The following is a 27836-nucleotide window of genomic DNA, read 5'->3' on the forward strand; positions in this document are numbered from 1 at the left end:
AGAATGCTAGAGCTAGAGTAAGATTGTAGCATGCAGAAATGCTGGAACCAAAAGAGACTTTACAACATAGGAAGTCAGATCTGGAAAGGACTTCATAGGATATAGAGCATGGAATGTCATTACTGGAAGGGACTTTTGAACAAAGATACAGTGTTAGAGCTGGAAGGAACCTAAGAACCTAGAATGCTAAAGGCTAGAAGACTTTAAAATCCATCCAGTTCGACCCCCTAATTTGACCAAGGAAACTGAAGAATGGTGAGATGAATTGATTTGCCTGAGGCCATATAAACTCAGTCTCTTGCCTTCTAGTCCAAGGTTCTTTTTACCAAACTACTGTGTCCCAACCCCTTAATGCCTTGATGGGTGACAGAAGCTAATATGATCAACTGATTCCATGAAATGGGGGATGATGGGGGACAAGGAACAACTTTCACACTACCTGTCCCAGGTGACATGCTCCATTTATGGAAAAGGCCTTCAATGCCTCTGAAGGAATGTTCAGACATTCTATGTTCTGTGTTTCCAAGATCCCAGTCCAGGTACAACATTCTGTATTCTAAATTTTATTCCAGATCTGAAATTCTATGTTCCAAAGTCCCAGTTCTGACATTGCGTGTTCTAAGGTCTCTTCCGACTCTGATCGCCTCTCTTGTAAGGTTTCAGTTCTGACATGCTATGTTCTACATTTCTAAGGTCCTTTCCAGGTATAATATTCTATATTTTAAAGTCCACTCCAAGTCTAGCTTTCTATGTTCTAGGATCCTTTCCAATGCTGACATTCATTCTATGTTCTAAAGTCCCATTTCTGACATTTTATCTTCTATGGTTCTTTCTAATTGGCATTCTATGTTACAGGTTCCTAGTTCTGACATTCTGTGTTCTATTGTCCTTTTCAGCTCTGACAATCTATGTTCTACAATAAGGGATTACTCCTGTGCCTTTATTGTATGCCTATGTGTATTTGGGCAACTCTGTGTGTGTGTGTGTGTTCCATCCACCCTCCCTTTCCCCAACACCACTCTGCACACACCTAGGAGTGGAAGCATAATCATAGTTATAGCTTTTCCCTTTCCATAACACAACTTCATCTGCCTCGCCCCTCCCCGCCCCACCCAAAGAGAGACTAAGGCAGTGAGGCTGTCTTCTTCTGTCAGGTCCTGCCCCATCAACCACATGAGCAACCAAAGGAGTAGGTCGTGGCAGGCAGAAGGAAGCCGCTCTCCAGCTTGTTTCTCCAGAGCCTCTAGCCCTGGAGGAATCTTGGGGGAGGGGGTTTGCCCTTCTGGCCCAGGCTGGCCCTATTTGGGGGAAAATCTGGGGATGTAGGGGGCAGAATTTTGACCAAATGGATTTTTTTTTATTTCTGCTACTGAGGTATCAGATTCAGAGGACGAAGTCTTGCAACACCCAAAGGAAGAAAAAAAAAGACAAAGATACACACGCGACGTTTGAGTCCTTCTGGAATAGAACATGAGTTTCTGAATTTCCTGCTCTAAAGGCACCATTTGAAGCATGAAAAAAAAAAATGAGAAAAGAGGCTTGAAAAGTAGGAAAGGGAGGGAAGGCAGGCAGCTGGGCTTTGCTGCCCACTGGGTCAGAGCTGAGCCAGCAGGGGAAGGGGCTCTCCCAGGAGGCAAACAAAGAGGAGGGTTGCGATTTGCAAAAATGAAGGGAGTTTTCTTCCTCTTTTTTGCATTTCCTAATTCTACTATTTACAAAATGGTTTCAGACTCAGGAACCTGTCAGTGACAGGTAGAGGTGGAGATGGGGTTCACCAGTGCCCCTATCCAGAGAATGGAACAGGGGTAAGGGAAGCTGAGGAAGGTTGGGGTGAGGGAGGAGAAAGGAAGAGGTGGTCTACATACTGGCAGGGATTGGGGGCTGGGGAGAGCCCTTGGGCCAATGCTCACATGGCAGTCCCCTGTCCAGAGGGACCATTGTTAAAGTTGAATCCCAAAGAGCATACTGGCCCCTCCCAAACAAGGTCTAATTCACCCTCGGGCAGCTTTGGGGTAGACCCTAGAGTCTCTCAGCTGGCAGAGGGGAGAAAACAGAGGAGCATCCCTTTTTTTTTCATCTTTCACCTACCCCTGAAACTACCCATCTTCGTAAGTGGTGATAACCCTCCAAAAGGGACATTTCCTATCAATATAATGACTTGTTCCTATCTGTTATGGTCCCATCTAGCTGTGTTCACAGTCCACTGGACAGTCCAGCCCAGTGACCCATCTGCAAACCCATGCCCATAGGTTGGCAAGAGCAAAACCACTGATCCCAAGAAACAATTTAAGGGTGCGATTGGAGTGAAGCCTAATGGCTTGGTTTCAGAGGATGGACAGTCAGTGAGACAGCTCATGAGCAAAAGGGGTCTCTAACCAAGAGTTCTACTATAGAGCTGTCTGGAAAGACGAGGGCAGTGTGGGTAGACTGCATTTGAATGCCTGGAATAGTCAGCCATGAAAGGACAAGGAGAAAACCTTGGATCTGAACTCAGGCTGAGGCTTCTAGAGAGTTTAGGAGGACATCCCTGGGGCAGGCTTTGGCTTCCAAAGGATGTAGGAGCAGCCCCTTGAGCTTGGGTCTCTGGTAACCGCATTTAGGGGGCTGTTCCCTCCTCCATTCCCCGGTCTCAAGTCCTTATGTTGCTTGAAATGGATAAGCTTTGAGGTCCCTTGCAACTCTGAGATTCAGGGATTCAGCAGCAGTGACCAGCAGAAGCCCAAAAGCTGGAGATCCACCAAAGGGTAGAGGTGGACCTGTCATTTTGCCCCTACAGAGGCCACATCCAGTCTGTCCCAGTACAAAGAGATGTTTTTGTTTATCCCCAGGGACTTTGGGTCTTTTCATCTAGCTCATAGGTCATGGGATTTAGAGCTGGAAAGAGCCCTTAGAGATCATTAAGTAGAATCTCCTCATTTTTGTAGAAGAGAAAACTGAGTCTCAGAGTTGTTAAGTGACTTAGCCAACATCACACAGGTAATAAAAAAGAGGACCAGGATTTGACCTCAAGAGTCTTCTACCTCCAAATCCAGTGTTCTTTCCACAGTATCACTGCTACTTCCAAGACCTCAAGCCTAAACCCGCTCCTATTCCTGCCTTGGGAAGTCTCAGGTACCTGGTCATGGCCTAGGGAGATTTCTCAGGAAGAAAGCCAGTGGCTACACATTGGCCCAGGGTCAAGGTCGGCTCCAATCCTAGGCTGGTTAGGACATGAAAACTCTTCGGTCTAGAATCACTGAGCCAAGGCAGGGAACCACCTCCCTGCCTGGGCCAGGAGCCAAGCAGTCAAGGTCTGGGGACAGGAAGAGAGGGTCACCCCCTCTAGTAGATGAAAAAGACAACCAAAAAATAAAACCCCTGAATGTCGCCCTGGCCCAGGGAAGTACAGGCAGGCCACCCCACCCCTGACCTCCTCTGCCCAGGGAGGGACAGGGCTACTAGGCCTTCTTGGTTCTCCGGCCCACTTGGTAATAGTAGTAAACGCTGACGAGGATGAAGAGGAGACGGCTGGCAAGGAGGAACAGGGCCCCTGGCGAGATGTGTCCGTTTTCTGCCAGGGTGGCAGTGGTGACTGAAAGACATAACAGGAAGAAGCCCCTGAGTCTTGTGAATGCTGCCAACCTCCAGAGCACCCCACGTCCCCACCCTGCTCTCCCTCTCCCAGCTGCCATCCCAGGACAGGCCCTCATCACCTCTGGCTCTTCTACCTGGCCTCTCTGCCTCAAGCCTCTCTCTGCTCTGATTCATTCCACACTCAAAGATCAAGGTGATTTCTCCTAAAGCTCAGGTCTAACCACGTCATCTCACGAGGCTTTGGTGGCTCCCTCTAGTGGCGGCTCTGCCTCTAGCAAAAACTGCTTAGCTTGGCATTTAGAACCCCTCACAATCCGGCTCCTGTCAAGGCTTTTTGCGCCCTATTCCCTTCACAAACTGGCCTCCCCCACCATTCTTTGTATGCAATGCTCCCGTTGCCTTTTCGTGGTCTTCCCCCATCGCCCACCATGTCCCTTAGAATCCCTCATTTTTTCACTACTCAATTCAAGTACCATCCCTTATACAAGACCTTCCTCTACCTCCCAAGTTCTCATTGCCCCTCCCTGTAGTATCTCTACTTATCTATCGGTGTGCATGTTGCTTCAGCTTCATAGACTGTGAGGCTGTTGAAGGCAGGAGCCCTTAAGTTTTTGCCCTTGTATCCCCAATGAATAGTACAGTGTCTGGTACGCAGTCAGTGCTTAATAAATGCTTGTTGATTAATACTAATAGGCAGCTTTATGATTTTTGATTAATATATTCAGTTAATTCAGTTAATATAATAATTATGTTTAATTAAGATAATAATAAGTAATATCATTTTATGGTTTATAAAACACTTTACAAATATTATCTCATTCAAAATGAGAGCTCATCTTGAATGAGATAATATATGTAATGCTACCTACCTTGGAAATGATCTCAAAAATTATCTCATTTTGAATGAGATAATATTACATGTAATGCTACTCACCTTGAACTCAGGATGCAGAAGGAGACCTATTTTGGGGACATGGGCAATGAAGGATCTGTTTTTGTGACAATGCATATTTGTTACAAGGGTTTTGTTTTTATTCGTTTTTATTTTCCAATGGTAGAGGGAAGGTTAGAAAAATAGGAGCAAGAAAAAATAAATTTTTGTCTATTGAAAAAAATGATATTTTATTTGATCCTGGCAACAATCCCATGAAGTAGGTGTTATTATTTCCCCCATTTTACAGATGAGAAACCTGAGGCTGAGAGGAATTAAGTGACTCACCCAGTGTTACACAGGTAGCATATATCAGAGGCAGACTTTAAACTTAGGTCTCCCTAACACCAAATCTAGGGCTCTCTCCACTTTGGCACCTAGAAGCCTCTTAAGAATGAAGAGAGAGGAGGGTCAATGACCATGACAAAAGGATGCATTGGGAAATCAGGCAGGTCCCCAGGGTTGTCAGCGGGGTGTGAAGACTGCCTCAGGATGCCAGCTGCCCAACCTCAAGGATGCCAACCTCAATCGCTATCTGCTGCCAGGTGACCATGCTCCACCACATCCCTATCTTCTTCCCCAAGGCATATCCCCTAAGTCTATCCAAATGAGAATGAATAAGCTAGCCAAAGCGAGACTGTGCCACCAATTCCCATCCAACCCCAGAGGAAGCAGCTTTGAGAGGATGGGGGATGTTGGGAATGCCACCTCCGTGTGTCCTGGGCTGACTGGCTGACCTGCTCTTTGGTGACAAGGGCACATCCTGTAGCCAAGGTAGCTTGAGCTGCAGTGAAGAGAGAGCTGGATTGGTAACGGGAGGACCTTGGGTTCAAATCCTCTCTCTGCTACTTACCACCTCTCTGGGCCTCAGTTTTTTCATCTAACAAATGAGAATTGGAGTAAAAGATCTTCCAAGGTCTCCCCTCTAGTAACTCACCTAAGAACTGCACTCCAAAATAGCAGGCCTCGGTGAGCAGCGTCCATCGGATAATGACCTTCTCAGCTGTGTAGAGGGCATTCCACATGATAAGAGAGATGCCTGGGGCAGAAGGAGAGAGCGGGCTGTTGGGTGGGTATACCACTGATTCCCCATGGACCACTCTTCCCCTCTTTCCTTCCCAGCTCCCTCCCCCCAGCCAATTCAAGGGGCAGGCTCTGTCTAGCCTCCTCATGCCAAGGCACAGGTACTTTTGGGGAAGGACTTCAGATAATCAGAGCAGAGATGCAAGGGGAACCTGCATTGACAGAGGACCTCTCCCATCTCTACTCTAAGTCAAGTACACATTGTGTCCCCAAAGGCAGTGTCCCTGAGTCCTAGAGAGCTGGGAGGGGCCTGAATGGTTATTGAGCCATTCCCCCTTCTACACCTTCCTCATTAGGGCTTTGCCCAGGGCCCTGTTCTCTGGTGGCAAATCTGAGCTCTTCTCTACCAATGTGGTTCTAAACTAGCCCTGTGACCTTAATTAAGCATGTCTTTCCTCTCTCTGCTCCTCATTTTCCTCCTCTGAGAGTATGATCCCCACTTCCTGTACTTTGACCAGCTGTATGACCTTAAGGAGGTTAATAAATCACTCTAGACCTCCATTTATTCATTTATATATGAAGAGGTTAGACTCAGTGGCCTCTAAGGTTAATAAAAAATAATTTGTAGAGTATTTTAAGATCTGAACGGTACAAATATTGTCTTATTCAATCCTCACAACAGCCTTGGGAGGGAGGTGCTAGTATTATCCCTATTTTATAGAGAAGAAAACTGAGGCAGACAAAGGTCAAGTGACTTGCCCAGGGTCACACAGCTAGTAAGTGTCTGAACGAAGTTGAACAAAGGGCTTCCTGACCCCAGGTGTAGCTCTCTATCCACAGCCTCTCCAGCTCTGAAACACCATGGGAGGCAGGCTGGTCATGGTGGAAGAAGGTCAGGATTCAGAGGCTGGGCTTTGGCGATTTATTGCTCTAAGGCAGGTGACGTCACCTTCTGAGCCTCAGTTTCCCCATTTGTAAAATGAAGACAATGCCTACAACATCTATGTCACAGGGATGCTGTAAGGCTTGAATGAGATCAGGTATGTAATGGACTTTGTAAAGCCTAACATGCTCTAGAAATGTAAACTAGGATCATTAAATGCTGCTGCTGCTGCTGCTGCTGCTGCTGCTGCTACTACTACTACTGCCACTACTGCTGTTTAGGTCAATGTCATGATGGATTGCTATTCTGAGTCTTGCCACAAGGTGGCACCACAGGTTCAAGAGAGCCACTCAAGGGACTGATCATATTTAGGGTCTAAAGCTGGAAAGGATCTCAGAGGCCATTTACTACAGCCCCTTCATTTTACAGATGGGGAAACTGAGTCTAAAGAAGTGAAGTGACTTTCCCAAAGTCACCCAGATAATAAGTTCTGGGGTATTGTAATACTGGAGCCAATGCTTTTTCTCCATTGCACCACGCTGCTTTGTGTTCTTCCAGCCCTCCCATCTTACAGGTTGGGAAACTGAGGCCTGGAGATGTGAGGTAACTTTCTAAGTACACACAGGTGTACTTGCCCAAAGTCTGGAGGAAGCAATGGCAGGGGATAAGGACAGGACCATAGCAGTCTAGGGCAGCTGTGCCTACTCTTTTTCTTCAGTAATATCCTGAGGCTACCTTCCTGCCTTAGTGGAATTAATGACCCCTTAGGGAAAGGAAGTTTTAATGCCATCTGTTGCCCCTCTCAGTCTCAGACTGATCTCTAAGTGTTCCTGCTCTCATGGGGTCCCAGCAGAAGAATGGGAAGGAATACTTACTGCTATGCTGAGATTCCTTTCATATATGGGTTAGACTAGAGATGGTCATCCAAAGTTCTGTGATTCTGAGTTGCCCTTCTCACCTCTGAGCCACCCCACCTGTTTCCTCCCTGAAAGTCTACCCTTAACCTGGAGATGCCCATATCCCTACTCACTGAGGAGCGCCCCTCCATAGAGTCGTATTGGAGTTTTGCTGTTCACCTCAGCTCCATCGAAGACAGCGTCAAACAGCTGGTCAGGAAAGGCAAGGGCCTGGAAAGTATAGAGAGAGGACACTGGGGAAGGGGTAGGCTGGGAAAGCCCACCAATGATATCCTGCCTTTCAAGGTAAAACCCAGGCAAGGGTGGGCAGCAGTGGCTGGGAAGAAGTTTTCCTGGGATCAGGATTGAGAACAGAAAGATCGCTCAGGGGTATTTAGGCCAACTCCCCATTTACAGATAAGGACACTGAGGCTCAGGGATTTGAAGTGACCAGCCCAGATCAAATAAATAGTGTCAGAAGCAAGATTTAAACCCAAATCCTCGGACTCCAGGCCTGTGATTTTTCCAGTACCCCATTTTGTGTCCCCAAACCAGGTTTTGGCTTCCCAAAATGTGAATGGGAAGTGGGAGAAGGTGTGTTTTATGGGGGGGAGGGGGAGAGAGGGCAGCTGTTTCCAATTCAGATAACAGAATATGGGACCAAATAGGGCAAAGAATGGTCTTTTCTGGTCCATTTGGTGCCCGTTGGAAGTTCCCTGAGGAGAGGAACTGGGTCCATTTCTTTGTAGAGTCAGGAACGGTTGACTGATCCATTCTAGAAGGTTTATCATAAGAAGGATGATGCAGAGACAATTGAATTGCCCTGATTGGGGTAGGGGGAGTTAAGGGAACCCTCTTGGGCAAATCAGTAGGAAAACCATGGGAGGCTGAGCTATGGTGGTAGAGGTGGGAAAGGGAGAGGGGGAAGGGATGGCCAAAGGCTGAACTGTGGTCTTACCATGATGGCAACCCCAGAGAAAAGAACAGCTGAGACAAACTGCCAGACCCTGGAGAGAAGACATAGATTATAGCCAGGAATACCGCACTCCCTCCCACAACCCCCCCCCATCCCCAGCGCCAAAGGGTCAAAGGACAGGCTCCAGCTATGGCCAGATCAGGAAAACCAAGCTTGGAGCAGATAGACATTGGCTGGCCGGGGCCTCCCCTGCTCTCCTTCTTCCCCCATCCTTTCCTTCCTCTCTCCACATATTAGGGGTGAGGTGGGGAGGAGGACATCAGCAGGGAAATGGGAATGGAAGGGGGGGAGTTTCTACCTTCACTCACCTGAGCCCCAAAGGCTCCCGGACAGCAAACTTGATTTCATTTCCCAGCACCTGGCTGATCTGCCATTGAGAAAGAGAAAGTGGGAACTGGGGGTAGGGAGACATAGGGCCCCTGAAGCCCATTTAGAACCTCAAGTCAGGGAGGGTTTGGGGCTCTATTCCCCTCCAGTAGAAAAACAACCCTCTCCCTATCTCCTCCCTCACCACACACAAGAACAATCTAATTGTTGATCAACAAGCATTTACTAAGCACCTATTGTATGCCAGGCACTGTGCTAGGCCCTGGGGATATAAATGCAAAAATAAAATAATCCTTGCCCTCAAGGTAATCACACTTTGCCTGGAGCAGCAATATAGATACAGATACAGGCTGTATATAGGTATGTTGTGTGTGTGTGTGCGTGTGTGTGTGTGTGTGCGTGTGTGTGTGTGTGTGTGCGTGTGTGTGTGTGTGTGCGTGTGCATGGAGAGAGGAGAGAGAGAGAGAGAGAGAGAGAGAGAGAGAGAGAGAGAGAGAGAGAGAGAGAGAGAGAGGGAGAGAGAGGGAGAGAGAGAGAGAGAGAGAGAGAGAGAGAGAGAGAGAGAGAGAGAGAGAGAGAGAGAGAGTGGGTGAGAGGGAGAGAGAGAGAGAGAGAGAGAGAGAGAGAGAGAGAGAGAGAGAGAGTATGGGTGAGAGGGAGAGAGAGAGAGAAGATAGATACTATGCAATTTAGGGGGAAGGCACTAGCTGGGAGAATCAGGAAAGACTTCATGTAGATGGAACTGTTTGAGCTGAGTTTTGAGGGAAATTAGGAATTCCAAGAAGTAGGCATGGAAAAAAAAGTAGACATGATTCCAGGCATGGGGACCAACCAGTTCAAAGGCACCAAGATGGGAAATGGAGTGCCATGTAAGAACAGTAAGATGGCCAGAGTGGGACGTACTTGAAGGGTAGTAATGTGTAGAGTGGAGAGGTAGGAAGAGTCCAAGCCCAAGTGAGAAGGGCTTTAAATACCAAACAGACATGGTCTGACCTGTCCATTAGGAAAATACTTGAGCAATTGAATAGATAATGGATTGGTATAGGGAAATATGGCACAGGGAAACCGAATAGGAGAATATTATGGTAGACCAGATGAGGGCTGGCTATCACCACTTATTGACCCAAAGCCCTACCCTTCCTTCAGACCCACAGTCTCAGGACCACTCCCACATTCATGGCCTTGCTCCCCCTGACCCCCTCAAAAGAGGGCACATGATAATGAAGGAAGAATTAGATTTAGAGTCAAGGGAATAGGTTCAAATTCTTGCTCTGCTAACCTCACCTGGGTGATCTCCAGCAAATTACTTTTCCATCCCTGGGTTTTGATTTCCTCAGCTATCAAGTCAGGGAGTCACACTAGGCACCCTCCCTCTAAGGTCTCTTCCAACTGTAAATCCATAAGCAATGCAGTCTGGGAGTAGCCTCCTTCTGCTTTGCATTTGAAACCTTCAATAGTGATTCCGTCCAAGTCGTGGAACCGGCTGCCAAGTGAGCAGAATCTTTTGGCCACTAGGTGCTCCCCAAGTCCCTCCAAGCCTCTTGCTGAGCTAACCACCCTCCTCCCATCCCAGTCCATTTCTTTCCTTCTTATAATAATACAAACCATTCAGTTTTCTATTGTGCTCTAGGCTTTATAAAGAGCTTTTACCTACAATAAGCCTGTGGAGACATAAATCTTTCTTCTCAGAGCTTCCCTCCTGCCCATATCTTTCCCTCCCCCATTCTCTATCACAGTATCTCCAGATGCCTCCTAGGGATGCAAGCAGAGGAGGGGTGGGGTCCCAAGGTAGCTCTCTCATCTTATTTTGATAGAGGGGAAATTGAGCTAACACAAACAAGATGAGGCCCCTTAAGAGGATGAGAGGAGAGGGAAAGGGGACGGAGCTGGTCTATGCTCCAAGCCAGGACAAAAGCTTAGCACAGCCTGGGCAAGGGAAAGTTGAAGAATTACCCCCCTTCCCTCCATATGGAGGCATCCCACTAAAGCTTCCGGTAGCCAATAATGAAAGTCATCATACATAACTGAGTTCAGGGCTAGAAAGGGAGCTCAGAGATCATCTAATTCAATCCCTCATTTTACCACTGAAGAAACTGAGGCTCAGAGAGGGAAAGAGATCTTCCCAATGGCATCTAGCTGGTAAGCATCAGAACTGAGATTTAAACCAAGGTCCTCTGGTTCCAAATTCAATGCTATTTGCACAATACTCTACTGCCTCTCATTTGATTTGACTTACAAAGTGAATCTCCATAAGTCATGAATAGTGGACTTTGCTGACAGAGATGAAACACACACATTTAGTAAAAGCCATATTAAAAAGTATCCCTCACTTTGAAGAGGTGAGGGACCACAGGCATGGAATGTACACATAATGTTAGACTTTTTCAATATATAGGGTAGCTTTGAAGATCTCTTTTCCTTTCTCTTTTTCCCCTTTATTATAAGGGGTGGCTCTCTGAAAAAGGGTAAAAAAAAAAAGATAGATACATTGGGAAATATAGGTAATATAAAAACAAAGATATAAAATTTTTTTTGAAGATCTTGAATCAATTGAGCTTGGAGCCCCCTTTCCAGGAGTATAGTCCAAGAGTAAGTTCTAGGACTGAATGGTTCTCATATCACAAAAATGGGAGAATCCAAGGGATAGATAATGCAACCAATGACAGAATCAAGATCCAAAAAGGTTTTGATGGGCCAAATCATTGGGCAGATACCAGTATGATGAAATTCTATAGGGATAAAGGTGAAGTCTTATGCCTGGGTTAAAAAAAAATCAGCCTCACAAATATAGGATGGAGGAGGCATGGTTAGATGGGAGTTTGTTGGAAAAACTATAGACTTTAGTGGACTGCAAATTTAAGGTAAGGTAAGTGGAATACTCAAATAATCTCATCGATTTGGAAGTTTCCTCCAAGGATAGAAATCATAGCCTATCCCTGACTTCCTAGACAGTGCAACTTGTTCACCAATGTGATTTCAGTGGTTGTTCAGTCATCTTTCCAGTAATGTCTGACTCTTCTTGACCCAATTTGGAGTCTTCTTGGCACAGATTTGCCATTTCTTTCTCCAGCTCATTTTACAAATAAGGAAACTGAGGCAAACAAGGTTAGGTGACTTGCCCAGGGTCATACAGCTAGTAAGCATCTGAGTCTAGATTTGAACTCAGGAAGATGAGTCTTTTTGACTCCGGGCTTGGCATTCTATTCACTGTGCCACCCAGTTGCCCCGTATCAACGTGACGTCAGCTAAAGACTAGTGATATCTGGGGATGTTTTAAAAGACATACATCTTGGGGCAGCTAGATGGTGCAGTGGATAGAGTGCCATAGAGCACCAGCCCTGAAGTCAGGAGGACCTGAGTTTAAATCTGGCCTCAGACCCAGCACTTGACACTTTCTAGCTGTGTGACCTTGGGCAAGTCACTTAACCCCAATTGCCTAAAAAAAAAAAAGACATCTTTCAAGAATAAGGTGACAATCCCTCCATACTCTAACCATATCCAAAATTCCATCCTGGGGCCCCCTCCTTAAGGAGATGGTAAGCTGGAAAGCATACAACATGGTGAAGAGGCTGGAGACCATGTCATAGAAAGATAGGTTAAAGAAACGAGGGATGTTTAGACTGGAGAAGAGAAAATGAAATAGTGACATGACATATGTCTTCAAGTGTTTAGGGAGTGACCATGTGGATGGATTAGATTTGTTTAATTTAGTCCCAGAGGACAGAACCAGATGCACCTGCTGGAAGTTAAAAAGATCCAAGTTTAGCTTTCTTGGTAGGGAAATCTTCTTAACCATTAGGGTTATCCAGAAGTGGAATGGGCGTGGGCACCTCCTCCTTGGGGGTCTTCAAGCAGAGGCTGAATGAACACTTGACAATACGTGCCATGAGTGGAGAATTCCTTTTCTCCTTTGGGAAAGATTAGACATTTATCAAGGTCCCTTCCGACTCTAAAATCCTGTGGGTTTGTGGTGGAGCTATCTCCTTGAATCCCTACATAAGAAGGACTTAGAGTGGCCTCGTTCACTATCCCTCCCTCTTCCTTTGCCCTTCTCATTTTACTTGCCCTCTTTATCTGCCTATCGATCTGATCATTCCACGCAGCCAAGCTCACATCCCCATGTTCCTCAAAGAAGGCGTCTCACCTTGGAGCGGTGCACTTCTCCGTCATCATCCTCTCCTCCCACTCCCAGGATCTTTCGGGTCTTCAGGCGGCTCACGAGGTCCGTCTGGCTGTGCTTTTTCATGAGAGGCGGGGGTTGCTTGGCTGCCATCTTGGTCACCGGCACCTGCGGACTGGCCTCAGGAGAGCTGGAAAGAGAGAGGTCCTGTCAGCTCAGTCCTGCTGATGTCTCGGGTTCTGTTCTTGGGACCTAGCATATAACCTGTAGTACTGCTCCCAGCCCAGCTCCAAGACAGCCACTACAATGGACAATGAGATCGTAGGCCATGGGGGCAATGTCTCTCATTGGCTGCCCTCAGGGTCAAGCACAACAGGGTTTCCACCCACCCCTCAATCCTCAGGGGAAGGGCTGCAGTGACCAAGGAAGGAGATGGGGAGTTTGAACAGAAGCCAAGTAATATTAATAGTTCACATTCATTCTCCTAGTGCCACACAGTTCCCAAAGCACTCTTTCCGCAGCCATGCTATGAGGTGAGGAGAGGAAGCACTATTTGCAATTTTAATCCCTTTTCATGGATAAGGAAACAGAGATTCAGATCTATTAAGAGATCTGTCCAAGGTCCACAGCAAGTAAGCTGCAGAGCCATCCAAGATGGGATCCAGTTCTTTTGTCTACAAATCCAGAGCTCCCAGGGTCACAGTGTGAGAATCAGCAGGCACACTCCAGGGCATCTAGTCCAATCCCCACCCATGCTCCATGGAATCCTACTGCATTGCCTCTTCAGGGATGGAAATGAGAGGATCGTGAAGAACTAAGTTTGCTTTGCCAGCTATCAGAAGCTTGTTCTTACCCAGGCTGGTGCCACCTGGATATCTAGGGTCCTTCATACTGGGGTCTCATCCTCCCTCATTCCAAACCCATAGAGACAACATGCACAAATTCAATTCAGTCCCAGTCTATTCCATTCTACCAATATTTACACGAGCTTACCATGGGCAAACTTCACATTCATATAATGCCCTAAGGTTAAAAAAAACCATAAACACAACACTTTTCTCCTGCCAGCTTATGGTGGATATGGTACTATATGGTATAGGTAGGCCCACTTTATAGGTGAAAAATTTAGAACAAGTGGCATTCTATTTGACTCAGCTCTTTTGTGTCTCCAAGTCTACTTTACACCATACATAAAGTTCTCCTACAAGAATCAGGGAAGTTGGTGCCCTTGTTCACATGGGGAAACTGAAGCACAGAACAGGGCTAGAGAATCCAGTGTGGGTTGGGGCCTAGGTTTTCCAAGCTCACGCTCATTCCTATCTCAGAGCCCTTGTTAAGAATCGTCCATTTTCTTCTGCTCCTTCTCCCACCCCTCCCACCCCCTTTTGGTGCATTCCAAGGATATTCCAAGGATATCCCAAGGTCTATTCCTCAGTTAAGCTTGTCCTGCCTGCCTTGGCTTCCCATGATCTCCCCTTTCTTAGAATCCTTTTAGCTTTTCAGTTCTCTTCCACAGTCTAGAACTTAGGATCATGGATCTATTGCCAGGAGGAAATTCAGAGGCCATCTAGCTCAGTCTTATTATCTTAAAGACGAGGGAAGTGAGGTTTAGAGGGGTAACCCTGTTCAGGGTCACACAATCAACAAACATTTAGCTGGGAAGTTAGGTGGCACAGTAATTAGAGCACTGGCCCTGGAGTCAGGAGGACCTGAGTTCAAATCCAGCTTCAGACACTTAACACTTACTAGTTGTGTGACCCTGGGCAAGTCATTTAATCCCAATTGTCTTGAAGGAAAAAAAAAAGCACTTTGGCTTTCTTTGCATTGCCAGTGTGCGACAGATGATAAATGATAAAAGATGATAAAAGAGATAATAAATGCTTGTTCTCACCTGGGCTGGGCCAGCTGATGACCCACCCCTCCTCCTCCTCCTCCTCCTCCTGCATTCTGCAGAATGTGCAGAAAAGTTTGTTTTGTTTTGTTTTGTTCTAACCTTAGGGCTTTACATGAATGTGAAGTTTGCCCATGGTAATATTCGTAGAATGGAATAGACTGGGACTGAATTGAATTTGTACGTGTTGTCTCTATGAATTTGGAATGAGGGAGGATGAAGCTCCAGCATGAGTGACCCTACATATCAAGGTGGCACCAACTGGCCCAGCCCAGATGAGAACAAGCATTTGCCAAAGAATCTCTTATTATGCCATACAGTGGCAATGCAAAGAAAGCCCAAAATGGTGCCCACCCTGAAGAATCTTCCATTCTAATGTGAGAGATAACATGTGAATACCTAGTACACATAAAATAGATGCAGAGCAGATGAGGAGGGAAGGGGAGCAAGCATTTATTAAGTCCCTACTATATGCCTGGTGCTTTACAAATACGATCTCTTTGATCATCACAACCCTATGAAGTAGGTGTTATTATTAATCCAACTTGGCTATTGGGGAAACTGAGGCCAGTAGAGTTTGTTGCTTGCCCAGGGTCGCACAGCTAGGAAGTGTCTGAAGAACCATTTGAACACAGGTCTTTTTGGCTTTGGTCTCAGTGCTCTACTCACTGCACCATTCAGCTGTCATGGAAACACATAGCCTGGTGCTCCAGAGCAACTTTTTCAGCGAGAGGGCCCTGGGATCTTCTCTCTTTCTTCAAACTGTAGGGCACCCCTCATGCTAATTTCTAGCTGTTCTCCAGGTGATGTGGGCATGGGGTGCATCACTACCCAGCCCAAGAACTAGGGAAGTGGCCTTTTCCACACCACCAAAAACCTGCTCAAGTAGGGAGCTTAGTGGTACATAGCGGGAACGTGGGGTCAGAGGACCTGTGTTCAAATCCTATCTCTTCTGCTTGGACAAGTGACTCTACCTCTCTGGGCCTCAGTTTCCTCATTTGTAAAAAATAAGGGGGTTGGACCAGATGGTCCTGGCAGTTCCCCTTCAGCTTTAGGCCTGTAGTCCATGATCTCCATCATTAAAAGCTTGTTCCCTTTGTAGAAAAGCAGAGTGATGCTGTGCAAAGAGTCCTGGCTTGGAAGGCAGAAAACCTAGGTTTGAATCTTTGACTCGCTACTGACTGGCTGTGTGACCTTAGGCAAATCACTTAACTTCTCCGAAGCTTCAGTCCTCTTGAAGAAAACAGAAGGCTGGGTTAGCTGTTCTCCCAGCTGCTCTCTGGTTCTGAGGTTTCCTGGGTGTCTTTTGTGCCCGGGAAACAGAGTTTAAGGCAAAATTCTTGCCTGCTCTCTTCCAGCAGGGCACGTGGTCGCAGCATTTCAACCAACCCACCCTCATTTTCTCTGTTGGTCTAAATATATGCTATAATTAAACCTGCCACCCACTGCTGGTGTTCCCGATGGCAGCTGCCCACGGGGGAAGTTGGGGAGGGGGGACTGATGATCTAGCAGAGAGGAGAGGCCCCATGCTGTCTGGGAAGGCTTTGTGAAACCTCATCCCAGCTCCCACCCCTCCTCCTCCTCCTCCTGCATTCTGTAGTGACCAGCAGGTTCCTTAAGCTCAGGCTATGGGGCTTCTTCGACCATAAATTCCCCAACTCTAGTCCCAGAGGAGAAATGAGAACCTGTAATGAGGGACCTCATAAGAGGGACCCCAGGCCAGAAACTGGCCTTGTCAGGCCACTTCTCCAGCCCTGCCAACAGAGCAAAGACTCTGGGTCCCAAACCTGTCCAGACGGCAAATCAAGCCATTTGGGAGCACTTTCTATCCTGAAACACAGCCTCAGCACGTACAGTGATTGGCGCTCCCCCTCAACACACACATAGCTGAACCATTCCTTCTTAGCTCTGACATTCCATATTCCAAGGTCTCTTCCAGCTTTGACATTCTATGTTGGAAGGTCTCTCCGAGCTCTGATATTCTATGTTCTAATGTCCCTTCAAGCTTTGATATTCTATGTTCTAAGGTCCTTCCCAACTCTCACTTTCTTTTCTTTTTTTCTTTTTTTTTTTTGGCAAGGCAATTGGGGTGAAGTGACTTGCCCAGAGTCACACAGCTAGTAAATGTCATGTGTCTGAGACCAGATTTCAACTCAGGTCCTCCTGACTCCAGGGCCGGTTCTCTATCCACTGGACCACCTAGCTGTCCCCCAGCTCTCACTTTCTATGTTCTAATGCTCCTTCAAGTTCTAACATTCTGTGTTCTATGTTGCAAAGTTCCTTCCATCTCTGATGTTTAAGGCTTTATGTTCCATTCCAGTGCTCACACTCTGCGATTCTGAGATTCTCCTGAAGTCCTTGGGGACGTGGGAGTAGGTGGGTCTGTAGTTCGGTGTGCCTGGCCTCTTCCCCTGGTTGAGAGAGTCCCTTTGTGCCCTGCTCTCCTTGCGGATGACTTAAGACTCTTCCTGAAAGCAGGAAAGGCCCAGAGGAAGAGACAGCCCTACTCTCTGGAGCCGTGTTTACACAGAGAACTCAGAGCATGGTGACTGTGGCTTTCCATCAGCTGGGAGGAGGGGAAGAGGAGGGGAGGAGGAGCAGGAGCAGGAGTAGAGGCATCGAGGTGCGGAGTGGGGGAGGAGCAGTGGAGCTGCCCGGGCTCCCCCTGGGAACTCACGTTCTGCTTTTCAAGAGTCAGAGCACAGGAAGTCTGCTGAGCATCGTCTCAGCATGGAAATGCAGTCTGGCTGGCGTATTGGCTGTGAATCTCCTTCCTGCTATAAGCCACATGTTCCCTCCCTGGCACCATGGAGGTAGGGGTTGGGCAGAAGGGCTGTCAGAGCTTCCTTATATCCTTCCCCCTACCCTAGGGTCATAGAGAGAGGGAGAGAGAGAGAGAGAGAGAGAGAGAGAGAGAGAGAGAGAGAGAGGAAAAGGAATAGAAAGAGAGAGAGGGAGAGAGAAAGAGAAAGAGGGAGGGGAGGGGGAGAGAGAGAAAGAGAAAGAGAGAGAGAGACAGAGAGAGACAGAGAGAGAGACAGAGACATAGAGAGAGAGAAGGCTCCCTGTACTTGAATGCCACAATCTCAGCTCATTCAATGTCCAGAGCTACGTAGTTGGTGGTGCAGGAGATACTGCCAGATTTAGAGCCAGGAGACCTACATTCCAATGCTGTTTCAGAAGCTTTCAAGTCATTTTGCATTTCTCTCTGCCTCAGTTTTCTCATCTGCAAAATAGGGATAATGACCTCACCTACTTCACAGGGTTGTGAGCATCAATGAGACAATCTCCAGTGCTTAAAGCACCACAAAACTGTTGCTGTTGTCCACGGGAAGGCTGGAAACCTAAGCAGTCTGGGGAGGTGGAGAGCAGGCAATGACAGACACCAAAGCCATCTCACTGTGTAGAGGGGAGGGGAGGGAGGGGAGGGGAGGAAGGAGTGGAAGGAGTTTCCCCATTGGCAGGTCCCTATGCTGATGAGAATGATCATAGTAGTAGTTAGCATTATATAGCTTTAAGATTTGCAAAGTACTTTACAAATATTTTCTCATTTTATCCTCTTGAAGAGGTAGGTGATGAAATTGCAGGTCCAGATCACATATCCTTCCAAACAAAACAACCTTTGGGAAAATCACCTTACTCTTTCTAAGCTCCAATTTCCCCACCTATAAAATAAGAAAGAATGAATGAGATGATCTCTAAGGCTCCTTCTAGTCTTAAACTAGATGATATAAAAATGAATAAGTCAGGGTCCATGCCCTCTAAAGACTTACAGTCCAACAGGAAAGTAGAATAGGATATAGGGGAAAAAAATAATCCAAGTATGCTGAAGTGTCTGTTGGGGGTTACTATTGGTGAAGTAAACAATGGCTATCTTTGGGACTTTCAGAATTAGAGAGTGGGTCGGGGCATTCACCAATTTTGGTTTTTGTTTTCTTGCACTGCACCTTACCCCCACTGCCAATCAGGTAACTGAGGATTTTAGGAAATACTCACCAGGGCTCTGAGTGGCAGAAGAGCTCCACCCACAGATCTCCTTAGAGTCCAGATTCCCCTGGTGAGAGTTTCCCAAGGCTCATAGGGGTTAAGTGATAGGTGCCGGGTCATACAACTAGTGAGTGTCTACGATGGTATTTGAACCTAGTTTTTCCTGATCCCAGGTGTAGCACTTTATTCCCTAGATCCCATTTCCTCCCTGGTCCCAACTATAAATGTTTGCAAAGATTTGTAGCTGGATTTAGAAGTCATCTATTCAAATTCTCTCCTTTTATAGATGGGGAAATATGGTTGCCTTAAATGGTTAGGTTTTCCCGTCCTTAGGGACATTCAAGCAGAGGTTGGGTGACCACTTATCAGGTATTTTGTAATAGGGATTCCATTCATGTGTGGATTAGATCTATTTACAACTTCTTAGCCCTTTTTGTGTGTCCTAGACCCCCTTTGAGGTCTGGACTATGAACCCTTTCTAAGAATAATACCTTCAAATGCCTAAAATGAAAGATATGGATTTACAAAGGAAATCAATAATATTGAAATAGAGCTATCCAAGGGCAGTGAGGTGGGGCAATAGTGCACAGAGCATGAGTCAGAAAGACTCATCTTCCTGAGTTCAAATCTGGCCTCCCACGCTGTACTAGCTGTGTGACCCCGGGCAAGTCACTTCACCCTGTTTGCCTCAGTTTCCTCATCTATAAAATGAACTGGAAAAGTAAATGACAAACCACTCCAGTATCTGTGCCAAGAAAACCCCAGATGGGGTCACAAAGAGTCGGACATGACTTAACAAAAAAAAATCCACATATTTTAAAAAGCAAGTTTGTGGACCTCAGCTAAAGAATCTCCTTACTAGATGACCCCTGGATTCCTTCCAACTCTCAGAATTTGTGATCAAGTCCATTCCTGTCCTTCTATTGGGGGAGGGGGAAAAGCAGTGAGGCTGTGACCAATGAAAACAACTTGCCCAAGGTCACACAACATTAGACCTGAAGGCCTAGTAGTCCCTGGGGGAGGGGGGTGACTTGGAGCTGGGGATGAGGGGGTGGAGAGTGAAGGCAAGGATTCCCAGCCCTGCTTCCACTGTAGCCAAGGGAAAACACCCACCCAGATGTCCAAGCCACACGTCTTTCTGTCTCAGCCTCCCCTCTCACCTCCCCTATCCTTTTCTTCCCTTTCCCCTTGCCCAGTGAGAAATCCCCTTCCCTTCTGAGTGACACCAGCCTTGTTTCCACAGTAACAGACCAAGTCAGATTTCTGCCTCCCTTGCCAGGGAGGGTGAGAGAACACAAGAGCTAGATGAGGAAGGAGTAAAGAAAAGTGAAGGAGGGAAGAGAGGAGGGGGGATGGTGGAGGGGAAAGGGAGAAGCCTCTGACATGGCTGCCTTCACCTGTTTGGATGTCTTGTCTTGTTCTGTTTTTGTTTTCTCCATCTTCCAGAGATTCAAGAAGAAGGCAAAAGCCACCTCACAGAGCAGCCAAATTACTGAAAAGGAACCCAATTTCTTCCCAAAAGACTCTCGAAGTTAGAAGCTGGGAGATGTGTTTGTGGGAGGGGGACTGCTCTAATTCTTCTCATCATGTGTGTTAAAAGCTGCTCTGAAGGATGTGGGGAGGGGAAGGGGTGGAGATACAACCCCCCTCCCAAAAAAGCCACAAATTGAGATACTCTAATCTGCAGCTTCTCAAACCCCACATCGATATCAGGACCAACAGAGACTAAAACCCAGGACACGTCCTGTAGCTGACAGGTAGAGCTGATGCTATGTTCGATGATTTAAGTACATCTCTCCCCTTCCCTACCCTCATCCAGCCAATATTTTCTCTATTCCTCAGGGCTAGAGCTTGTCTCTAGGAGGCCTTGGGATCTCCAGCGCATCAATGGTGTTATCACCCTTTGTCACAATAGCACAGATCAGGGTGGTGGAGTGGAGAAACTGATGGAGTCAGCCTCAAGAGAAATGTGGGTTCAAAGCCATTTCTGACACTTACCAGCTGGGTGACCTGAATAAATCATGACTCCTCTGAGCCTCAGTTTTTCATACATGAAATCTTACAAGGTTTTCTGAGCATGAAATGTCTGTGAAGTGCTTTGTACATTTTGAAGTACTATTTAAACACCAGATTATTGTTGTTATTATTAGCTTGAGAGGCAGCATAATATAGCATATTGGACTTGGGACTTGGAATCAGAGGGACCTGGGTTCAAATTTAGCCTCAGCCCTTAGCCCTGTCCAAGTCTCATAACTGCTGTCTGCTTCAGTTTTACCATCTGTACAATGAGGAGATGACCCAGGCTCCTTCCAATTCTAAAGCTAAGCTCCTATGAAGTGGTACATCTAGTAGTTTGTAATAATGGTTGATTTCATGCCCATCATCTCCCTCACTTCTCCCAGTAGCCCGGTGAGATATCCCCATTTAACAGATGAGGAAATTGAGGCTCAGTACCTTGCCTAGGGAGTAAGTATCTGAGTCAGGACACCTCTTAAGCAGTTCTGCCTCTCACAGTTAGTAAGGGACCAGGTAAGCCCAGGGCTCTTCCCACTCAACCAAGCTGTTGGCCTTGGTGCCATGAGGACCTCTCCTCTCATGCAGTCAGTAGAAAGTCATTTTGAGATTCTGTAACTGCTTTCTGTGTGTAAATCTTGTCTCTCCCCTCTGGATTGTAAACTCCTGGAAGGCAGGGTCTAGGTCTTCCATCCAGAATCACGGAATCATATATTTAGAGCCTAAAAGGGACTTTGGAGGCAGGAATGGAATTGACAATGAACGGAGCTGGGAGATGGAGAGTCTTGTGGGAGAACAGCAAGGGGTCCAGTGTTACTGGATCAGAGAGTTCATGGAGAAGAGACAAATGTAAAAAGACTAGAAAGGTAGGAAGGGGAATTGAGTGCCAGACAGAGGATGCCATAGGTAACAGGGAGCCACTGAAGCTTATTGAGTAGGGGTAGGTGACCTGAAGATCACTTTGGCAGCTGAGTCCTTTCCCCTCTCTAGAACTCAGTTTCCTCAGCAATACACTGAAGTGAGTAATACCTGTGCATCCTACCTCACAGGGCTGCCGTGAGTCTCCAAAGAGAACATGCCAGGAAGGTGGTTTGCAATGGAAGAGAGACGTTGCACACTGCTTTCCCCCTCCCCCAACCCAAGGTCCAGTTTCCGCAGGGCTGTGTTTGAGGGCAATCAAGGCTAAATTTCTGTAAACAGAGCTTTCCCTGCCCTTCCCCCTTTCCCCTTTCCTAGGCCATCAAGGTCCTTGCCCTTGATTCTAAGCCAAAGACACAAGATAAACAGTCCTTGTTGGAAAGAAAAGGACCAGAAGCCGAAGGAAAAAAGGCTCTGAATTCCTTGCAGAGCCCTGGAACTTGTCCATAAAATAGGAGGGAACAGTTAGGGAAGGGAATGGGGTGGGGAGCCTCTTTTCCTCCAGTCCATGAATTCTTAACCTGGGATTCGTGAGCTTTCAAAAAAATATATTTTAATCATTGTATTTCAATATAATTAATTTCTTTTGTACTCCTTTGTATTTTATTGGATGATTTAAAAACATGAGTATGAGGAGTCCATAGGTTTTGCCAGAGGGTCCAGGACACAAAAAAGGTACATACCTCTGATTTGATACAATTAGACTCACCTGTAGCTGATAGAGCCTAGGTAGCTGGTGGTGCAGTGGAGAGTTGGACCTGGAGCTAGGAAGACCAGAGTTCAAATCCAGCCTCATAGACTGACTAGCTGTATGACTATGGGTAAGTCATTTAACCTGTTTCAGTGTCCTCATCTATAAAGTGGAGATCCCAGGGCTGTTGTAAGGATAAAAAGAGACTGATTTTTGGTAAAGCATTTTGCAGACCTTAGAGTGCTGTTAAATGCTAGCTATTATCCATCTTCCACTGGAAAATTCTCTTCCAGAAAAATAGGTGTCCTTTTTAGAAGACAAAGTGGCTGACTTAAATATCAACTTTTTCTGTTCCCTTTCTCCCTTACCCTCCAATGGAACCAAAAAGTGGGAAGAAAGAGGAAAAAGCAAAGGATTTCGATGTTAGCCTCTCTGGGCCTCAGTTTCTTTATCTGTAAAATGAATGGGTTGAATGAGATGGCCTCTTAGGTCCCTTCCAGTTGTGATCTTGTGATGGTCATGAGTTAGAGGGGTTTTGTAGAGGAAAGCAGTAGCGCAGTGGCATGGCTCTGGAAATCAAGGGATCTGGGTTCAAATGATACCTCAGTGCCACCTACTTCCTGTATGACCTTAGACAAGTCACCTCAGTCTTCTCATTTGTAAAACAAACATTCTTGAATCAGACTAGAGAGCCTCTGAGGTCCCCTTCCAACCCTATGAGCCTAGGAGAGCTGGCTCAGGAGTCAAAAGATCTGGTTTAGAATTCTGCCTCTGCCTCTGCCTCTTCCTGTGCAATCGTTTCTCCTAGCTGGGACTCAGTTTCTTCACCTATAAAATGAAGGGGCTCCTGGTCTCTGATGTTCTTTTCAGCTCTAGATTGAGAATGCTGTGGTCTGGAAAAGAGGCCAGAATGGGAGAGGGACTCCTGTTTAGAATGGGGCAACTGCTAGCCCCATGACCCTGAGTAAATCACTCCTCAGGTCTTCAGTTCCCTGATCTACAAAATGAGGGGTTTGGATTAGATCAAGGGTTTTTTACTTTGTGTGTACCATGAAACCCTTAGATAGTCAGTCTGGAGAGGCCTATGGACTCTCTCATAATCAAGTTTTTGAATGCATAAAATAGCATACAAAGATTACAAGGGAAACCAATTACATTGAAATATTTTTTTAAATGCTTTTAAGTTCACAGACCCCAGGTAAAGATTAAATGAACCCCAAGATTCCTTTCAGCTTGACATATATAGCAATGGGCCTTGCGATTTCACTATTCTATGGATAATGAGAGAGAGAGAGAGAGAGAGAGAGAGAGAGAGAGAGCACTTAAACACACAGCCCTTCCCATGACACTGCTAGGGATTGGGTTGACCAAGACCATTTCAGGGGAGGCTACCTTCCCACCCCCACAACACATGTACTCCTCAACCTCCTTTTAGAGTCAAGAGAACCAAATCTGATTGAAAATTCTTCTGGCTTTTCAATGGAGTATCTCCCAACCACCAAGCCACGTTCCCAAATGAGACCATTCCAGTCTTGAGCCCCTAGAGGGCAGCTGGTGCCATCAGAGTGGAGCTGCCTTGTTTTAGGGACTGAGCAGTAGCATTTCCAAGTTCATCTCTCTCCTGGGACTGTGAGGGAAGGGGGGGGGAGAGAAGCATCCGGGAGCATCTTAGGACATTTAGACAATGAGAAAAAGAGAGAGAGAGAGAGACATAGATAGATAGACAGATAGGTAGATAGATAGATAGATAGATAGATAGATAGATAGATAGATAGATAGATAGATAGGCAGGCACAGGAACAGAGAGAGGAGTGAAGGAGTGGTAGGGAGGACAGAGTGGGCCCATATACATTTCCAATTAAGAATGATGAGAAAATGGAAGCCCAGACAGAGGAGTCTTGTCCCAGGTCATACAAGCAGTACATAGTAGAGTCATGTCCAAACCCAAGTCTTTGGATTCCAAGTACAGTGAATGCCCTTTCTCCAGCAAATTTTGGCTTCCCACAGTGCTAGTTCTGAGACTGTCATTTCTGAGTTCTCATTCCTGAAGTGATACACTGAATCCCTTTATAGCCAGGCCAATCTGTTTCCTTGCCTCAGTTTCTTCATTTTAAGAAATTTAATCAGGAACACCATCTTCTTAAAGGAGTGTTGCTAGCTCAGTGGACGTGTAACCAGCTAAAAGCCAGAGGATGTCTACGCCACTGTGGGGAGCTAAGGATAAATTTCCCAGGAAGAGGTTGCCTCTGGACCTTGATAACCAGCTGTAGACAACATGGTAGGGGCATAAGTCATGCTAGACTTGGAGTCAGGAAGACAAGGGATTAAATCTCAGCTCTGACAGCTTTGTGAGATTCCTGGGCATTTGGCCACTAACTACCAAGATTCTAGGGACTCAGAGCCATTGTTCCCAAATCCAGAAAGAAAGTGCTGAGGATCTAAGGTCAGGCCCTTTCCAGGCTCAACTTAAGTGACACCTCCAACTAGAAACCTTTCTTGATTTACCTGATGGCTAATGGTCTCTCCCCTAACTACACTGTAATGAGTTTACTTTTTTTTTTTGGCAATTGGGGTTAAGTGACTTGCCCAGGGTCACACATCTAGTAAGTGCCAAGTATTTGGCCTGAGGCCGGATTTGGACTCAGGTCCTCCTAACTTCAGGGCCAGTGCTCTATCCATTGGGCCACCTAGTTGCCCCATTTGTATATCTTTTGTATTTTTCTTTCAGTATCTGTGTTTTCCCTAATAAGATGTAGGCTCTCTGGGGACAGAGGCTTTTTTGGGGGGGCTTGTCATTGTATCCCCCAGAACCTAGCATAGTGTTCAGCTGTTAGTAAATTTTGAATTGGATTGGGTTGGATTGGATTGAGGTAAGAGGAAGGGATGAGGGGGAATGTGCCTCTATTCTAGCTTATAAATCTTCCAGTCTTGGGGTTCCCTGGGCAGATGCCATGCTCCTCCTCCCCAGAGTTGAGTCAGTCAATCAGTCAACAAACATTTATTAATCACTTACTTTTTGCTACACTTTCAGGGGGCCCTAGGCAGGCTTGGTCTTACCCTGTAACATAGACATTTCTCTGCTACCCAGAGAAGGGAGCCTAAAGTCTCTACCCTGAGCCATCCCAAGGGTTCTTAACTTGGTGTCCATGAACATTTTTTAAAAATATTTTAATAACTATTCCAATGGAATTACTTTCCTTTGCAATCCTATATAGCTTGTTTTTATGCATTTAAAATATTCTGAACAGGGGTCCTTAGGCTTCCCCAGACTCCCAAAGGGGTCCATGTCACATCAAAGGAGCCCCCCCCAGTGCCACAACGGCACTCCCCTGAGCCGAGAAGCAGAAAATGGCCAAGTTCGTGATCTCCCAAGTTAAGCCACTCTGTGTCATCCGAGGCATTCCCCCTCTTCCTCCACCCCTATCCCCCCACTCCTTGGATGGAGTTTCTCAGGGGGAGGTGGGGAGTCAGCACTTGGTGATGGTCCTCTAATTTTCAGGGCCTGGCAGCGGTAAAGGCTCCCACTCTCGGGGCCGATTGCTTCCTCGGACCCCCATGGAAGTAAAGGGAAGACGCAGGAGGTCAGTAGAAATGCGAAAAGTTTGCTTTGGGAAAGCGGAACGTGGCTTTGGAGCTAAGAAGCAGGATCTCAGATGGACAGAGAACTCGATGGCATTTCTTCGCTAAGGGGCACTTGGCCAAGTCCGCTGCTTTGGTCTCTTTTCTCTTCTTCCCCCCCCCCCCCCGGCTCCCTGGCGCACACACCAAAGCACGCCTCCCTCCTCGGGTTATTCCCGTCAGCCAAAAAGCTGCCTGCGCAACTACTCCAAGGCTACAACCGACAGAGGAATTCCCGGAGCTTGGAGGAGGTGCAGACCACAGGACCCAGCTGCTAAAGCAAGGCCCAGCTTACTCGGGTCCTACGCCTCCCAGAAGTGCCCCTTCCCTCCTGCCCCCACCTGGGAGCCCAGGGCAACCCAGACGCCGGCCCCCGCAGGCTCCCAGTGGCTGCTGCGCTCCTGTATCTGCTTCCAACGGAGTGACACCCTCCATCCCAGACCGTCCGCTCGGCGTCCCCAGCTGTCAGGGCTCCAGGCCCGCACAGCTGCCCGCCCTCCTGCCTGCCTATAGGAGTGGTCCAAGCTCCCCTGGGCTCCTGGCACCCCCGCGCCTCCATCCCGGGGTACTTACCGTGGAATCCCGGGCCGGCATGGCTCCGCGGGAATCATCGGATCCAGGGCTGGGTCGAATCTTCGTGGGTCATCTGGCCCATCTTCCTGCATCCCTGGCCTGACTCCCCCCAAATCACCCACCCAGAGATTGCGTGGCTCTAGGGTCCGGACAATTCTGTAGGCAGCAGAGACTCACTCAGCTACATCAAGCACGAGCTATTGGAAAGACCGGGAGGAGGCAAAGAACGAAGGAAGGGAAGTATCCCGACCTCACAACTTCTTTCTCAGCAGCATTTAAAATCCCAGGGTTTGCAACTGCAAGGGACCTTAGAGCGCTTCTCGTCCAACCCCTTATTTGGCAGATGAGGATGCTCGGGTTGAGAGAGGGGAAGAAATTGTCCAGAAGTGGCAGAGCTGGAACCAGATTCCTAGATCATGTCCTGACTGTATGGCATAGCAGGGAGAACTGGAAGGGACCCTAGAGATCCTAGTCCAACCCACTCATATGATGGATGGGGAAACTGAGGTTCAGAGGCAAAAGAGGAGGGAGAGAGGACGCATAGAGACAGACAGGGGGAGACAGAGAGATAGAAACAGAGTGACTCAGAGAGACAAAGAGAGAGTGGTACAGAGACGGGGGAGAGGGAGAGGGAAGAAAGGGGGAGAAAGAGGCTGGGGGAGACTCGCTTTACAGAGATAAAACAAGAGACAAGAGACGGGAGAGACAGAAAGAGAAACGGGAAATCACAAAGAGCAAATATCAGAGTGTGCTACATCCGGAGAGAGAGAGAGAGACTCCACAAGAAACCATTGACAGAAAAAGGTTTTTAAGAGACTGACCCTTAGAGATAGATTGGGGGAGGGGGTAGAGAAGGTCCCGAACTCCTCTTCCCAGCGGTCAGCTCACATCCCCATCCCCCTCCACCCCCAGCAGTAGAGGCAGAGAGCAGAGAACTCTGTAGAGACGCAGCCAACCCTCCAGATCCCCTTCTTCCCCCCTCCTGGAGCGCCGCGTACTTTCCGCAGGAGTTCCTGCCGCACGCAAACAGCTCGGAGTCCGGAGAAACAGCTGTCTAGGCGGAGGAGGAGGAAGAATAGGCGGGGGGTGGGGGTGGGGGTGGAGGTGCAAAGTCAGTGGCCAGCTAGGGGAGGAAGGAGAAGCGGCTGATAAAGCGGCGCCTTACCCCGCTAGGACATGGTCGTCGGCGGGGCCGAGGAGAGGCTGCATGGGGCTTACGGCTGGCGGCACACCGGGCCGCAAGAGCAGAGACCGGGCACAGGCACAGGCACAGGCGCGGAGCTGCCTCACATGGCGGGACTGGCCCTACGTCCAGGGCCGGGACCGGAGGAGCCGGGGCAGAAGAAACTGAGTCGTCTGAGCTCAGCGCCCTGCGTGACGGAGCTAAGCCACCAGCCAGCGGCCAGGGCTGGTCCC

At 47.4% G+C, this 27836-nt stretch overlaps 1 protein-coding gene across 3 annotated transcripts; it reads right to left on the reverse strand.

Moving 5' to 3' along the window:
• Positions 1-1335: 1335 nt before the first annotated feature.
• Positions 1336-27836, reverse strand: TP53I11 (tumor protein p53 inducible protein 11). Of its 3 annotated transcripts, XM_078148316.1 has the most exons (8): positions 27586-27836; positions 22248-22413; positions 12754-12919; positions 8591-8649; positions 8265-8313; positions 7441-7537; positions 5442-5543; positions 1336-3571 (listed from the first exon to the last, which is right to left on the reverse strand). In XM_078148316.1, exons 3-8 carry the CDS (start codon positions 12880-12882, stop codon positions 3438-3440), a joined length of 570 nt encoding a protein of 189 aa, XP_078004442.1. In that variant the 5' UTR covers positions 12883-12919; positions 22248-22413; positions 27586-27836; the 3' UTR covers positions 1336-3437. The 3 variants fall into 3 exon arrangements, with proteins under 3 accessions (XP_078004442.1, XP_078004441.1, XP_020865498.1); XM_078148315.1 differs by lacking the exon at positions 22248-22413 and having other exon boundaries at positions 27586-27832; XM_021009839.2 differs by lacking the exons at positions 22248-22413; positions 27586-27836 and adding an exon at positions 26421-27436.

This window comes from Phascolarctos cinereus, unplaced genomic scaffold, assembly GCF_003287225.1.
Source record: "Phascolarctos cinereus isolate Bilbo 61053 unplaced genomic scaffold, phaCin_HiC Scaffold_9;HRSCAF=440, whole genome shotgun sequence".
Taxonomy (NCBI): domain Eukaryota; kingdom Metazoa; phylum Chordata; class Mammalia; order Diprotodontia; family Phascolarctidae; genus Phascolarctos; species Phascolarctos cinereus.

Bases quoted from the DNA above. Each gene is read 5' to 3' on its own strand.
- TP53I11 (XM_021009839.2), bottom strand. From the start codon at position 26,512: ATGCAGGAAGATGGGCCAGATGACCCACGAAGATTCGACCCAGCCCTG. The intron at 12,920-26,420 runs GTAAGTACCCCG...CTCTCTTTCCAG, and splicing joins TGCCGGCCCGGGATTCCACG to CTCTCCTGAGGCCAGTCCGC. The intron at 8,314-8,590 runs GTGAGTGAAGGT...TCTTCTCTCCAG, and splicing joins CGGGAGCCTTTGGGGCTCAG to GGTCTGGCAGTTTGTCTCAG.